Here is a 17,598-nt window from a genome sequence, read left to right on the forward strand (position 1 = left end):
AGATCATGACACAACACCAATCAGAGATTGGCATAGTTTCATTCATACTTCAGAGGCGCTACGCTGAGGGGCGTTCCCCCAAAGTGTCATTTGACGCAGTTTGAGTTCCCTTCTCAGGGAACTTCCTGCAAAGATTTATATCTGAAAGTGCACCGTATATAAAGTTATTGTCTTTCAAAAGTGAGAGTCGACTCTGAGTCTATGAAATGAATTGTTTTTGAAACGAGTCATTAGCTGTTACATCGTGACGTAGAGACATTCTGGCCTCGCCCAGTTACTGCGCGCGCAGACGTAAGCGTAAACTTGAAGTCTACACATTCAAATACTTCATCATAACATCATGTCGAGAAGACGGTGTGAACATGAGGAGACGTTCGTAATCTTGTATGTCTTTACTGAACTCAATGTAGCATATAACATAGACTAGCTTGGTCAACTCCAGGAAACACACTGGCCAGAAAACACATATCCCCCCAGGAACAGCCACACCCTCCCCAGGCTTTTTAGCCTCTTAAAGGAACCTCACTCTTACAATAGGCAGTCAATACATTACAGTTCAGCCTCTTTGTTTTCATTTACCAGGGACGAGCATGTGAAGAATCGGTGGTTAGAGTTCATATTTGCAACGATACCACAACAGAATAGCCCGATTGTGTTCTCATCATTTTAACTAATCGTTCAAAAACATAAATGATTTCAAATGTGGATTCGGTTGTTCCTGAAGGAGGGCTCAGTAACTTACTTACCCAGTGTATATGGATCAGCTTCCTCCTATGAATCACAACCTGTAAGTATTATTAATAATTGTTGCTTTTATGGGTTTTGAACGGTTTTGTAGCGTCAGGTGCGAGGATGGAAGGCGCAATAAGTATGTGTGTGCGTATGTGTGTGTGTAAGTTACGCTCAGCGCAGCTTCTAGGTCTCCAATGCCAATTTTTTTTTAAATATGTGAAATGTTTGTCGCTGTTATTGGAGTTGTCATAAAGAATAGAGCGTCTTGTAGTACTGCAGTGCTTTATCAATATGTTTATGCTAACAAACAATAACTGACTGGGTCTGTCATCTGACCAATAACTGCCGATTAGCGTCACGCAAAGGAGTGGTTTGGAAAAATGCATCGTTGTACGAATCATTTGGGAGTCGGTGAGCAAATCAGTTAAAAATGAATGCATATTATAAGACAAAGTGTTTTTTATCCTTGCATGCATGTTAAACTGTTTTTGGTAACTCCTAAAACAAAAAATAGGAACATTTCAAATGCTGTGATAGGGGCTCTTTAAAAAGAAACATTTTTTTTAAAAACGGATGTTTTGAACGTTCAAAGAACTTTCAGAAATAAGGTTTTCATAACTTCATGTAAAAGTTATAAAATAACTTTGCATACATTTGTTCGCTGGGGATATACTTCAGATTATTCTAGGTTGTGAATGCTGTTTGATTTTGATATGCAGTAGGCAGGTATGAGTCAAATTTCCATTCAGTGTCACATGATCAAACATGCGCAGCTCTTCAAACACACAAAATCCATGAGTGCTTCTGCAACCAGTAGACTGCGGTAGGCATCACATCACAGCAGTTCTAATTAATACTCTGTCCAGGCTTCTAGAAAAACCCTGATAGGTTTCCAGCAGGACCGGCTATATAGCCAGCTGAAATTATCCAAAACTCCAAACCACCTCTGACTGTCACTGGAAATAAAAAAAGATCAGCATTTGACATCTTATTTGAGTTAAAGGCAGATTCTCGCTGTTGGGAATAGGAACTGAAGTTCCCTCTCGATTTTCCACACACAATTCTATAGAAACCCACTTTTCTCATTATAGCTGTTTGGTCACTGCCGAAACGTGGGTCATCACGTCGTCAACTGCGGTCGAGCTGCATATCGCGGATTCTACGGCCAGACTCGCGCTGGAACGCTGACTTGCCACATCTGCTCCCGCTATAATGGATTTGCCTGCCGTTAAGAGGCCGCGGGTCTCCGGGGAAACGGCAAAGAGCTTAACGCCGCTCACTTTCTGCTGCTCTGGTGATTTATTTTGATTAGGCTGATGAAGTCTTTGCTGTTGCCAGCCTGGAATAATCGACACCCGGTGCCCGGAGGTCAAAGCGAATGGTAAGGCTTTATCCGGGGCTGCAGTGCTCAGGTGGAAAGAGATTCACAGAATTATTACCGAACACAACATCACATGACTCTTTAATCTAAACTGACTTCAGCTTCATGAGTGTGATGGAGCCAAATTAACATCAACAGAATGCACATACAAGTATACTTTAGCATAGGCTACCCCAAATAAATAAATAAATAAATAAATAAATAAATAGCAGGCCTAGCCTATTCCTTGATATAGGGTAAACAATTAAGGTATGGTTGTAATACTTTGTAATTTTTAAATGAGTGCTCAAACGTAAAAAGCATCCACGTTTGATTAATACAAAAACCACCAATTCAAACACAAGAATATCACAGTCATTATGAGTTGATGTAAAATGTATGGTGTGCCTGTGTTAAAATCTACCCAAGTACAGGGATATGTAACACATAAGTCGTAACAATTAAACAAAAAGAGCAAAAATAGCCCACATTATGCAATATGCTTAAAAATAGGTTTATTGAAATAATCCATAAGAACAATCCAAAACAATGCCTCTCTCTGTGACTGATCTTAACTTAAATCCACTTTCTTTTTGACTCAGGTGTGTGTGTGTGTGTGTGTGTGTGTGTGTGTGTGTGTGTGTGTGTGTGTGTGTGTGTGTGTGTGTGTGTGTGTGTGTGTGTGTGTGTGTGTGTGTGTGTGTGTGTGTGTGTGTGTGTGTGTGTGTGTGTGTGTGTGTGTAAATTAGTATAGAACAAACTTCCTTAATGATAAGTATGCACACTTAACACTCAACTTTAGTGTACATGTAGGTCTAACAAAAAACACAGAATGTGTGTGAGTTTTTATGTCTATGTGAGAATATTCTTGGTGGGCCCAGAAACTGCCAGTGGTGAGGATTATAAGACTTTTTGGTAACACTCTTTCTTGAGTGACCCAAAGCAGACAAATAACTGTTCAGACTTACGCCACAGGGCAGCTCTGTGAACGTAGGCATCTAATGCCCGAACTGGACATAACAGGTTCAATCATTCCTGATCTGGGGTATTAAAAGGTGGAGGATAAAAGGCCTGCAGCACTATAAGGCCCCCCAAAATAAACTGGAACCTAAGGAGTATAACCCGGTCTAGGGTATAGAAATGCTTTCACCATACCCGGTGCAGATTCCAGGCATAAAGGAGCAACAGACAGGGCATGCAAATCTCCTAATCTCCGGTAAATGAAACAGCAAGGAGAAATGTCTTCAAAGTGGGGAATTTTTCTGAAACCTCTTCAATGGGCTCAAAGGGAGCCAAAGCCAGACCCTCAAGTACAATGGCCAAATCCCAAGCCGGTGCTCTGAGTGCAGTGCAGGTTTCAACCTCATGTACCACAGAGAAAAACTAGTAATTAGATAGAAGTACCCCCCAGAGGGGTGTGGTAGGCCGATATAGCCGCCACGTAAACCTTTAAGGTAGGAGATAATCCAGCAGAGAAACGGTCTTGCAAGAAATCAAGAACTGTACCAACAGGGCAGTTAACAGGATCTTGGTGATGTTCGCCACACCAGATTTCAATGCATATAGTTTCTCTTGTGGAAGGAGCTCTGGTTTAAACCATTCACCCCCCTCCCCCCATCCTGACATCAAACCATGCTTAACTGAAAAACCCAATAGAATGCAAATGTAGATATGCACAGTAAAATCATGAATGTGTCAGAAGGATTTTCTGAAAACTGTGACCTAATACTAATAAAATAAAATAAAAATACAACTGTGATTTTTTTTTTACCCTATAGCAGTGTTGAAGTATTGAGCAATTTAGTCCCATTGATCAGCCATGCCCAGAGGAGAGAAGGAAGGAAACGCATATGCATAACACTTACATTTTTTAATAGAATTCATTTATAACAAATGGAACTTGTGTCAGCAAAGTACAGAAGGACGGCTTCTCGTACAGATGTGTCTTTTCACCAATGTCATCTAAGTATGAAAATAAAAAGCACTCCATTCATTCAGAGGAAAAAAAATCAAATCAAAAAACATTTTACATTTACAACTAATTAGAGGTAATTTTATGATTATTTTTTTAACAAGCCATTTTTTTTCTTTACAACTGAATTGAATTACTTTCAGTCTATGCATCCAGATGTGAGAGTAACAGGGAGCTTAGAAACACCACGTGCACGTTTGCGTTTGTGACGCTTCAGTCTTTCAACCGGCTGAACGGGGAAGAAGTGACACTTAGTAATCACCTGCTAAAGATGCTCTTTTCGCAACCGATTAGCTTTTTTTAAATCTTTTTTTTCTTTTCTTTTTTCTCTTTTTACTTGGGTAGTCTCTTTTCTGTGTTATTTACATACACACCCAGTGAAGTTTGAAGGAGATTCGTACAGTTCGGTTCAAGTAAAATCTGTAATGGGTGCAGAATCAGTAGGGCAGTGCATAGAGATAAAGAGATACAAAGTGCAATTCTTCCTACTCGCCCCCACTGCAGTTGAACTCATGCATATTCAAATAAGATCCAGAACAGTAAAAGAAAAGCTGATGTGTAACAGATTTCACATTGAAGCGATGAACACTAGGTGGCGCTGACAGTTGCATGAGGCTATGCAACAGCTAATTGTTTCTCGACATTGTGACCCAAGTGAGACAATGAAAACATTTGAAATGAACAACAAAATAAGCAAAAACATTAATTTCGGACTGATAACAAATCGCTTTATCTATTCGAAACAAGAAAGAGGGGGAGGGGGGAACTGGGGAAAAAGCATCTGGAATGCACATCCACAAAGCCAGTGAGGTTGTAAAGTGTAAAATAATAATATTCTTGTCTCAGAATTTGCACATTAAAATACTTTGTAGCTTATCGCCTAGAGCTCTTCAGGATTTTCAGAATAACTTGGTTCTTTGAACAAGAGGTTTTGAGGTTCATTTTCCACTGCAGAAAATTTGCAAAGATGACGGGACATTTGATGCTAAAGCTTGGCCTTTAAAAAGACAGAAAGTCATTAATTTTTCCCAGGATTCTGCTTGTGCCATTTGGGAACTCAAAAGTTTATAATGAGTAATACAAAAGAAATGATTTAACAGTATCGGGCCTGGCGGTTATCGAACACTTTTCTTTCTTTTCGTACACATGTTGTTTTTTTCTTCTTCTCTGTGACTAATTAAGGCCACAGAAAATTAAACAGTAATGATGGAATTACGTATTTGCATATATAATTTCATACAATATAAATCCGTACGTGAGGGAAATCAATCGATAAATACTCTAGTCATACATAAACTAATGAAACTATACACATTGTTAAATGAATATCATAAAAAAGAACAGGCATAAATATAAGGCACTCTAAATGCAAAAGAATGAACACATGGATGTCTTATGGCCTAACAGATGCACAATGATGACCTTTGACCTATGAGGTTGTGAATATGACGACAATCACCCCGTCCTCGTCAAACGAGAATCGAACCCTCTGGCTGTAAAACACAGATTTATTGCACAAGAAAAGATGCGTTAAACGTGGTCTGTGTCCGTCTGTCCATCCTTCTGATGTGCATTCCAGCGGAAATCGTTCCTCCAACGGATGTACAGAAACTCACCATCACTTCCATATATTATTATATTTATATATCTATATCTTCTCGCATTTTAGTCATGTTTTGTGAATATACATTTCAACGTTATATAAATAAAGACATCTCTATTAATATCTCTCTCTGGAAGAACTGAGATATCTTCTAACCTTTATACTCTGCCCACCCCATGATTCAGTGTGTGTGTGTGTGTGTGTGTGTGTGTGTATGTGTGTTCACAAAACAAAATGCCACAAACCTTCGGCAAAACAATGAAAAGGAGGGCACAGAGGTGCAAACATCAGGACATCAGAAAAAAATAAAATAAAAAGAAACATTGTTTAAAAAATAATACAGTCAGTTTGAACTGATTTGTCCTTGAAAAAAAGAAAGAAAAAGAAACAGTCACAGAACTTAAACCAAAAGCAGTGTTATTTGTGTACAGTAATTTCTCCAGACATCTAACCTACCGATAGTTATTACTTTCAGCTCTGTCCGTTTGTTTAGTTTTCTTTTATGATGATGATGGTTGTGATGAAGTCTCCTCTCTTCATCTGTGACGTATCTCCTCGTATTGATTGTGGAACAAAACCAACTCTCTTTACAATGTGTGTTGAGCTCCCCGTCTCACAGCGTCTCTGCATTCGTTGACTCCACAATGTTCCTTTATGATTTGTGTTCATGAATCTTTGAAGCAACCATTATTTCTGCGTGATGCTTCATCAGTCTAGATTCACCTGTCTGAAATTATTATTATTATTATTATTATTATTATTATTATTATTACTATTACTATTTATTTATTCATTATTCACTTTTTGAAATCAGATCGGGGTGATTTTTCTTGGTCCACCTGGATATTTGTCTTTTATTGTCATTTAAATATTTCTAGGTTTACGTTGCACATCCAACATGTAATCGAAGAGTTTAAGTTCTTTTCACAAGCAGGTATTTATGGCTCAGAAGAATTAAATGACCGCTGGATGTCTGATGGCCGATCCGTCTCCCTGACAGCGTGACGAAGATCTTATGTTGCATAGTGGTCGAAGCTCCCGAGATACTCCAACCCAGCTCTGTAACAAAACTGGTACTGATCCTGAGAGACAGAGAGAAACAGGTGAAATCTCTATCAGATCCATTATGTGCATTCATTTACCTTGTTTTTAATACAGATTTATTAAGAATGTTAATGTTAATGTATGTTGGACATAATTCAGAAAGATAACAGGGTGTAGATGGTAGTAGTAGCCTTGAAACTTTTGACAGCCACATTTTGATGTGAAACTTTTGACAGTTGAGGTCTGATATTTATATAAACTTTTTAATTATTCACTACACACAATCATGGTGACAGGGCTGACATTTGAAGATAACCACTTACTGACAAGTATAACACATCTGTGAAAAAAGTGCTCTTAATTGTATTGAATGTGCACTTGTGTAGCATACTTCAAATCTTAAAAGCAAAAAAGAAAAAGGAAAGCAAACTGTATTTGCTGATACCAGAGCTGCCAACTCTCACTCATTCAGCATGAGACTCATGGAATTGGGTCTTTTCACAAACTCTCACGCCACACATCCATTTTCTCATGCAAAGAAAAAATGCACACCAAAGAGGACACCGACAGACAAGACAGAGCAGGTTACTTTTGATATGAAACAAATTTTCAGCTCTCAGATTCTATCAATTTTATTACAAAATTCAAACAATAAATGCTGTTTTGGCTTTTAAATGTGACGGATCGCTGTAGCGTCTCAGTTCAAACGGCACATGAACCGATCATCTCTCTTTTCTAGCCTAGTTAATAGTAAATAGAGTAGTAATATAATAGTAAACACAAAAATTCTCAGTAGGAATGTTGAAAGATACCGTACAACTTACCGAAATGTACATGCCTCATACATAATATTGATCCAATCAGTGTTTTTTAATCATGGAAAGGGGTAAACTTAAAATTTGAGTTGTTATTTTTAACCTTTAATTATACCAGCTGACAGGGCTCTCTGTAGTCTATGCTTACAGAATTAGGTGAGATTATCTTTCTTGAGAAAAATTAACATGTATCTACTGTACCTAATATGTATCCAAATTGATTATTATATATTATACATGTATTATACATAGTGCAATAACTATACCAATTATTGCACTATGATGTCACTAAACTTAATACAATTATGTTTAGTTAGGCTACCAAATGTTTTGACAATCACAATAGGCTCAATATCACCCCCCCCCCCCTTCTCCATAATTCTCACTCCAAGCTAAACTCAAAAGTTGGCTGCCCTGAGATACTATTAATAAAAATAAAAGGCCACTTAAGTGCACATAAAGTGGATCAAATAACACTCCAAAATCAATTAAATTAAATTTGAACGGTAAACAGTCAGATTCACCAGAACTCCTTTACTAGGTGCCCTCTATCACATTTTAATGGATACCCTGCAGCCAGTCAGAATCGTGTATTCCCCCAGATCATGGAATAACATTTGTTAACTACAATAGTAGTACAATAGGCACACTATGTAAGATTTTTAGATCAAAATATCCCAAAACCACGAGAATAATGTTATATATTTTGTTGACTTGTGTACTTACCTTATCCCAAATGTTTCTAAGATTGTTTAAATCCAGAGAAATAAACGTTTTAATCAGGACATGGAACGTGTCCGCGAGTCGCCTATCAATGACATCATACCCGCATTACCCTCAATTTCTGTTTTTATTTTGTAGAAACCATGGAAACACCAAAGACGCTTTAATGTATTATGCGTTTTAATAGAAAGGTGAGAAACTGTTTTGATACATTCATCGACATAAAACTAATCATTGTTATACATCTCAAAATAGTCTTTTTTTGTTTAAATCTTCTTTAAATAATTTTCTTTATTTACAGAGAGTACCATTTTTACCTTGCCTAATATTGACTTAGTTCACTGCAGTGTGAATAATACATAATAAAAGATCCACTGCTCTTGAGCTATTGTGATTGTCTCTCATTAGCAATCACTCCAGCGGCCTTGTTTTGCTCCAACAGCTTTCGTAACGTCAATAAATCTTCAATACATTACCGGTCATCCATAAATATGATTTCTGCCCGAGTCCTGTAGTATTCTCCACCGGCTGTGGAGTTTAAGACAACAACTCCCATGATTCCGCAAAATCATGGCGTCATCAAGCTACGCCTTTGTTATGAATAAACGATCGCTAGTGGCGACAAATTACATAGTGTGCCTTTAACAAGGACTAATAATGAAAATAATTCTAAAGCATTTATTAAACTTAGTTAATGATAATTTTAACATTTAACATACTAATACATTATTAAAATCAAAAGTTGTATCTGTAAATATTAATGCAACTAAAGCCTTGTTCACACTACATGATTTTAAAACGTCGGGCTGAACTGTGCGGTTCACACTACATGACATGCTCTCAGAGAAATCAGGAGCATTCAAGTTCTTTAGCTGTTCACACCACACAACACAACGTGATTGATCCACAAGAGGTAACTCACTACACGAGTTGACAACGCACTACATAGAGATACAACCACGATCGGAGGATAAGAGCAATCATTTGTGACTCAATGAGAGCTGTTTCAGTACTATGGTACGGTCTAAATCCTGAAAATAATCAAATAAATAACGAGTTGACAACAACTCTGTCACCCAATGATCTATCTTGTCTACCATGTTTTGTCACGAAAAACCACGCAATAAAACGAACCAGAAATGACGCGAAACTACAGAGAAGAACACAACACGCGAATATGGACGTCAGACAGAAACTAGTGCTGCACACTGTTTGCGTGACGATCTGCTCTGAGAAAAAAAAAATGCAAAAAAGAAAAAGTAAGATTTACCTGGTGTCCTCAACCCATGCATTGCTATGATTGGCTGTACTCATGACATCACTGAGGTCGAGTCGCGCGACGGCTCTGGATATCTAGCAGGCTAGATATTTTTTCTGGGCTCGGCGACGCGTCTGCGAGCGTTTTTGTTGCGTTGTTGACTCTTTCATACTAACAGATTGGCAGGCGTTCATCGTCCGCTAATCCCCCGCGATTTGCACGCGATAACACCCTGACCTGACCGCGAGCTCAACGATTTGATTCGGGCATAAATTCGGGCTTAAAATCCTGTAGTGTGAACTTGGCTTATTGTGACAAAGTATTACCAACAGGACTTGACATTAACACCCGCCAACCCGCCAAATGCGGGTGGATTTCACCCGTGGTGGGGAACAGTCACTCTCACTAGCCACTTTGGCATGTTGAAAAATTGTAGTCTTGTCAAAAGACATCTGACAACAAACAAATTGCAATTTGACACTATGACACTACAACTCCCATGAGTACTACCTGCACATAGTCTAGTGTTTGCTCATTGGTCCATTCGTGAATCCTCTTGAACGACATTAGACACGTGGAGAATTAAACTCACAGACTCAAGGGCTGTTTTAGTCTGCACTTAATTATCAACTTAATGTGATGATATAGCGATCTTTTTTAATAGCAGGAGAATCCAGACCACAGGCGCATCCCACACTCTCCTGCAGTGCCGCTGCGCGAGGGTTGCGCGCACCAAATATGACATCCAGACTTTTTTCAAACGATCATCACACGTGACTGGTGTGCACACACATCAACACAGCGTTCAGTCAGTTTGTGAGTGTGCGTAGCCGATATAAAGAAACAATATTCTTCATGATTAAGGGACACGCTGTAACTACTAGCAGGGCTGCCCTTGTCACGTCATATCACAACTATCTTTCCAGAGTTAATTCTATGTTTTAATAAAATTAATCATGCCATGAAAGAAAGCAGGAGATGCGTTTGTGGGAATAATCTGGAAAAAAAATACCTGTAGGACTATACTTGTTTCAGGTGGACATATCTCCAGTTACTCTACGAGAGCTACTAGGAGCTACCAGAGCTTCATGACATTAATTAGTCAGAGCTCTGAGAAAATGCTGATGCAAAACAAACAATCCAAAATCCCCAAAACTGTCATATAGGCCTATATAAAGTTGTAATCCTGGTGCCTTAATTGTGGATTTTTCTAAGAAAGTATAATTTGTTCTTTGGTCATTGTTTCTAATGCAGATAATTGTTCTACTCTGTATTACAGTATTTTACTGCTGTAAAAAACAACAAAATGCGGCAATTTTATTATATACAATAAGAAGCTATGTTCCCTTTCGTAGTCACTCCGAGTTACGTCGGATGACGTAGAATGGGGGTTTCGCATAGAAAGCCAATCCTCTTCGAGTATTAAAAAATGAGCCAATGGCATGAAAATACCATGGGTCTGCGGAATTTGCATAGGGTATCTCCGCCACCTCGTGAGTATAAAAGGAGGAAGCGGATGCAACCGCAGTATGTTTTCGCTTCGGAGCCAAGAGAACTTCTTCACTCCACAAGCCACACAATCATAGTTTACTACTGTGACTCATCTCTTCGAGACGAGCAAACTTTCTGGTGTTGGTGTGACGGCGGTATCCAGCAAGTTTCACATTGCCTGCGATCTGAGCAGTGGTCTGCCAGTGTGTCTCTCCCTGGTCGCTTCAACATCCGCTGAGTTTTCTCCTCACACTGAAAGAGTGTGCACGCGGCACGTCTTTTTAAAGACGCGTCTTTTTAAAGACGATCTGCCCGTGTATTCCTGAGTGCGGTATTCTGATAGAGTCAGCTGATGGGCGCGAGCGCTGTTTGACGTGTTTGGGCTTTGATCACGCTCAGACAGCGCTCGTGGGTGTGTCACATTCTCTCAGTGGGAACGTGGCCATTGCAATGTATAACGGTCAATAGATTGAGCTCATTGGGTATTGAGCTCATTGGGTCCCCTTATCCACAACTAGAACTATTTTCTCCACGTGAGATAATGCTTCGACTGGTGGCCAGGGTGATCTAAGAGGTGGAGGTGGTCGCAGGGAGGTGCCCCTGCCCATAACAGCCCGGCAGCCCTGCTGCGTAGCTCCCGTTAAGGGCAGCTCAGATGTGGCTTGCAGTTCTTCAGGGAGTGGTCGCAGGCCCACTACTTCCCCCGGTGGAGGGCTGGGGGGGAAATCTTTTCTTGAAAGAGCTGCATCCCATCCATGAGCACACAGAGCAAGATGAAAGTGTGCTATGCCCCCGTGCCTCGCCACTCTCATTCTCCTCTGTCTCTGAGGGTGGGGATGGGGGTGTGTGTCGTCCCTGGACCATGCCACTCCTATCCCCCTCTATCACCAAACACCCGGCAGAGCAGACCCCCGTGGAACGCTGGTCATTCCCTGGTCTCCTCTGTCGGGGAGCGGAGTTCGATTGTGCATCCACGGGGGGTTAATACCTCCGCGTCTGCTGATCTCTCCGCACCGCTGCCCCTCTGGGGGGATGTCTGTGGCTCGGATGATTCCACTGGATCAGGTTTTGGGAGCTTGGCTAGAGCTTCCCAATCTGTCCCGTTGGGTCGCCCGAGTGATCAGGCTCGGCTATGCGATTCAGTTCGCACGGTCTCCTCCCCGTCTCCAGGGAGTTCGCTTTAAGGTGGTCGGTGGCAATGCCCCGATCATGGGAGCGGAGGTTGGTACCCTGCTGGCGAAGGGTGCAATCAAGACTGTCCCTCCAGCTGAGATGAGGTCAGGATTTTACAGCCCCTACTTCATTGTCCCCAAGAAGACCGGTGGGTTACGACCGATCCTAGACCTTCACCGACTGCCGTTCGTGATGCTTAGGGCCAAATGCATTTTCGAGTGCGTTCGGCCCCAGGATTGGCTTGCAGCGATGGACCTGAAGGACGTGTACTTTCATGTCTCCATCTTACCTCGACACAGACTGTTTCTTTGGTTTGCTTTAGAGGGACGGGCATGTCAGTACACAGTTCTCCCATTCGGGTTGGCTCTGTCCCCTCGCGTCTTTACGAAGATCGTCGAGGCAGCCCTTGTTCCCCTTCGCAAACACGGGTTTCGCATCCTGAATTACCTTGACGATTGGCTGATTCTAGCACACTCTTGAGATCAGGTTTGCGAACACAGAGACCTTGTGCTCCGGCACCTAACCCGTCTGGGCCTTCGGGTCAACTGGGAGAAGAGCAAACTTTTCCCCGTGCAGAGGATCTCTTTTCTAGGTATGGAGATAGACTCGGTCGCCATGTCCGCGCAGCTCACGAGTGAGCGCGCACACTCACTGCTGACAGTTCGAGGGCAAGAGTGCGGTCCCACTGAAACTTTTTCAGAGGCACCTGGGGCATATGGCATCCGCAGCCGCGGCAACACAGCTCGGATTGCTTCATATGAAACTGTTTCAGCTGTGGCTTCGCGATCGAGTCCCGAGGTGGGCATGGCATCGCGGTACGCTCAGAGTTCCAGTAACTCCGACCTGCCGTCAGACCTTCTTCCCGTGGACGAACCTTTTTACCTTTTTACGGGCTGCAGCGAGTTCCAGGCATGTTGTTGTCTCCATAGATGCCTCTGCCACGGGTTGGGGAGCCATGTGCAATGGACATGCAGCCGCGGGTTCCTGGACAGGACCCCAGCGCCTTATGCATATCAATTGCCTCGAGTTGCTGGCAGTACACCTTGCCCTGCACCGCTTTCGAGCACTGCTCAGGGGTCAACACGTACTAGTCCGTTCAGACAATACCGCAACAGTAGCGTACATCAACCGCCAGGGTGGTCTGCGCTCACGTCGGATGTCGCAACTCGCACGCCACCCGAGAATTATGGAGTCAGAAGCACCTGAGGTCCCTTCGTGCTATTTACATTCCAGGAGAGCAGAACCTGGCAGCCGACGAGCTGTCACGGTTCCGTCCAGTCTCTGCCGAATGGCGACTCCATCCTAGACACGTCTATGCGTTGAAGTGGAACCTCTTCGTCAACTGGTGCTCTTCTCGCAGAGAAGACCCCCGGAGATGCTCGATCAGGGTCGTGCTTTCCTTCCTGCAAGTAGGGTTGGAGCGAAGGCTGTCTCCCTCCACCCAAGTCTATGTGGATGCTATAGCCGCATTTCATGAAGCAGTGAAAGGTAAGTCTTTGGGGAAGCACGACCTGATCATCAGGTTCTTTAGGGGAGCGAGGAGACTGAATCCTCCTCGCCCTCCTCTCGTACCCTCTTGGGACCTCTCAGTGGTTTTAAGTGCCCTGCAGAGGCCTCCCTTCGAGCCTCTGCAATCAGTTGAGATTAAGTTCCTGTCAATAAAGACAGCGCTCCTGGTTGCACTGGCCTCCATCAAGAGGGTGGGGGACCTACATGCATTCTCCGTTGACGAAGCATGCCTGGAGTTTGGGCCGGCCTACTCTCAATTGATCCTGAGACCCTAGCCGGATATGTGCCCAAGGTTCCTACCACTCCCTTCCGGGACCAGGTGGTGAACCTGCAAGCGCTGCCCCTGGAGGAGGCAGACCCAGCCTTGGCACTGCTCTGTCCAGTACGTGCCCTCCGGGCTTACGTAGACAGAACGCTGTGTTTCAGGACCTCAGACCAGCTCTTTGTCTGTTATGGTGGGAGCCAGAAGGGAAGGGCTCTCTCAAAGCAGCGGCTGTCTCACTGGATTGTGGACACAGCAGCAAGGTTGACCGTGCCCCCTTGGTGTGATGGCCCACTCCACCCGGAGTATGGCTTCCTCTTGGGCTCTAGCGCATGGCGCTTCGCAAGCAGACATCTGCAGAGCTGCAGGCTGGGCGACACCTAACACATTCGCAAGATTCAATAATCTTCGAGTGGAGCCTGTGTCCTCTCTTGTACTCGCTCAACCGGCCAGTACTGGACCCGCTCAGGTGTCTTCGCTTGCTCGCCATTCCACTCCACGGGCTGGATAAGTGCGATTTTTTTTCCTTAGCTGAGAAAAAATCCAACCAGATCTTATATGATTTTACATCTGTTGGTATATTCTAGAATCCATGACACCATGTATCTGAACAAGATACCCATGACCACCAGCAAAAAAATAGGGCCACAACATTAAATATCCAGCAGTATATTTAAACCTTGGGCATGGGGTACTTTTTTTTTATCCCTTTTTGCACCAAACTCGTTCAATCAAAGCTCTTTTTCTTTTGTTTCATCTGACCATAGAATCTAGTCCCCTTTGAAGTTCCAGTCGTGTCTGACATCTGAATATGCTGGAGTTTGTTTTTGTATGAGCGAGGAGGATTTTTCTAAGGCTTTTTTTTGGCTTTCTTTCCAAGACTCAACAAATCTTTGCAATTCTCCATCTATGATCCTTGGAGAGTCTTCAGCCACTCAAACGTTCCTCCTTGCTGTGCATTAAGACAATATAGACACACGTCCTATTCCAGGCTGATTTGTAACATCTTAAGTTGATCGGAACTTCTTAATTATTGCCCTGATGGTGGAAATGGGAATTCTCAATGTTTTAGCTAATGTCTTTCAGCCATTTTCTAATTTGTGAAGCTCAACAATCTTTTTCTGCACATCCGAAATATATTATTTGGTTTTACTTATGGATGGATGATTAAGGGAATTTGGCCTTTGTGTTTCCTCATATTTATACTCCTGTGAAATAAAACGGCATAACAAGACGATTTCATGTTTATAGTCACACTGGTGTGAAATTATTGAGGTGAACATTTAACAACATTTATTTTAGAATTTGATTTAACCCCACTTTTTTCAAATCTTTTTCTTGAATGAAAGGTTTTTGCACATATTTTGAATGAAAGATCAAAAGGATAAACAATGCAGATTTATTTTTTTACAGCCATCTTTGTTCATATTCACCAGGGGTGACAATAATTCTGACCACAACTGTATTATCTAATATTATATAGATAGAATTAATAAAGACAAAATACTAGATTATATGGTCATACATTTTGTTCTTAATAAATGTGCATTCACTGATATAACAGAAAGTTGGGAACAGAAAACTCTTCCGAAAAAGATTTTTTCTGGGAGTTCACTAGCTTTCATAGGGGATTTACTGAGAAGTGTATATGATAGGTAGTTAAAAAAAATCCAATGACATTATTATTATTGCAAAATAATAAAAAAAAACTAAGCAGGATTTAAACAGAAAGAAACTGACTCAATGTTTGAAATGCAATCTTTTGGTAAAGCACATCAGTGATGTAATGTGACATCTTCTGAGCAGATTTTATGGATTTCTCGGTTAATTCACGGATGCGTGGCTCCTCTCATCTCCATAGCAACACAGCAGCTCAGCGGTCTGAGACGTGAAGGCTTGCGCGCGCAGCTCTAATGTCGCCGCTTGTGTGTCGCGCATCACGCTGGTGCTCTGAGGTGAAAAGGAGGGATTGTGTTGTGCCAAGCGTGATATTCGAGCCTCATCACTTCGCTGTCGCATTGAACGTGGAAAATAATTTTACCCCATTGACGCTGCAAAAGGCCATTGTGTGGGTTAGCTGTGAAATTGCTTATCTGAACCAATTTGCATGGCTAACCTGAAGGGTTTGTAGTTATAAATGAGAATGAGCATTTGCGGGCCGAACAAAGTCACATTCTTTTCCTCATCAGTGTCACAAACTCAATGCACACGTGTCTCATCTAACTAAAATTACAGAGGACATCTGAAAGATGAATCACTATACTGACCTGCATGTTATTAGCAGTTTTAATGTAATACGATGCTTAATGCTTGAGGAAGAGAAAGTATTTTTTGATCCTGATTTAGTCTAACTGTCTTGAACTGAACTTAAATGTAATTTAAGAACGATTTGGAATACAGATCTAATGTTGGTTCCCTTTCGTAGTCACTTCGAGTTACGTCAGAAGTGACGGAGATTGGGGGATTTCGCATAGAAAGCCAATCCTCTTCGAGTATTTAAACACGAGCCAATGGCATGCAATGCCTTGGGGCTGCGGAAATTTGCATAGCGTACTCCGCCCTACTCCGTGAGTATAAAAGGAGGAAGTGAACGCAACCGCAGTATGTTTTCGCTTCGGAGCCAAGAGAACCTCTTCACTCCTGAAAGCACTGTTCAAGACTCTTCGAGACGAGCGTCCTCTTCAGTGTTGGTGTGACGGCGGTACCCAGCGAGATTCTGCATCGCCTGCGATCTGAGCAGTGGTCTGCCAGACTTTGCGCTTCTCCCTGGTCGCTTCAGCGCTGAAAGAGTGAATTTCCTCCTCTCATTGAAAGAGCTGCACGCGCACGTCTTTTTAAAGACGGTTCGCCCGTGTTCTTCTGGGTGTGGTTGATTTCTGTCGTCATCTGATGGTCACGATCGCTGCTTTGTATGCCTGGGCATTTCAGCATGCAGCAGCAGCGTTCGTGGATGACTCATGTTCCTTCTGTGGGAACATGACCATCTCTACACTGAGGTCGAGACTCAATGATCTCACTTGAGTGAGAGTCCCGGTCCCCCCCGCTCGATCGGTTTCCTCCATAGGGGGCCCGTCGACCCGGGGACCTGGTGATTTTACGGTGATGGTGTGGGATAAAGCCCCGACGATTCCTCGGGCCACACCTCCCGCCTCAGTGCGAGAGCCGGCGAGCGTTAGTTCGATTCAGTCGGTTGCTTCTTCGGTGGCACCGGCTGCTTCGGGCAGCGCTCCAGATGATGATGCGATGTCGATCACAGCATCACTAGGCGGGCTTGACTCCTCGGGAAGTGAGGATGCGGCCGCGTTGCCTCCCTCGGGAGCGTCAGCGCCGCCGTGTCTGATCCCGCGATGATGGCCGTGCTATCTCGGGCGTCCGTGAGCATCGGGTGGGGGTGGAACTCCGCCCCATCCCGATCTCTCGCGGCTGAATAATTGGTTTTTGGGTAACGCTGTCGCCTTACGGCCACGGCCAACCCCAATTTCCTTTTTTCCCCGAGTTGCATGCGGAACTGACACGCACTAAAAAATAAAAAAAAAAAAAAAAAGGCGTGCTTAGTTCCCCGCCCTTCCTCCCCTCGGCGATGCGGCTGTCTGTGGGTACGCTGGGGCTCCCCCGGTTAACCGGCGGTTGCTCTCAGATGCCCCTCCAAAGCCTAT

At 42.8% G+C, this 17,598-nt stretch overlaps 1 protein-coding gene across 39 annotated transcripts in view; it reads right to left on the bottom strand.

The window, feature by feature from the left end:
• Positions 1 to 3,943: 3,943 nt before the first annotated feature.
• ptprda (protein tyrosine phosphatase receptor type Da) overlaps positions 3,944 to 17,598 on the bottom strand; it is a 945,911-nt gene continuing 932,256 nt past the window's right edge. For all 39 annotated transcript variants that reach the window (XM_089127357.1, XM_089127359.1, XM_039669504.2 and 36 more), the window contains one exon: positions 3,944 to 6,749. In XM_089127357.1, the coding sequence (XP_088983483.1) occupies positions 6,681 to 6,749 (69 nt within the window). In that variant the 3' untranslated portion in view covers positions 3,944 to 6,680. The remainder of the gene's footprint in view (positions 6,750 to 17,598) is intronic.

Source organism: Pimephales promelas, chromosome 1 (genome assembly GCF_988280905.1).
Source record: "Pimephales promelas chromosome 1, fPimPro1.hap1.1, whole genome shotgun sequence".
NCBI lineage: Eukaryota > Metazoa > Chordata > Actinopteri > Cypriniformes > Leuciscidae > Pimephales > Pimephales promelas.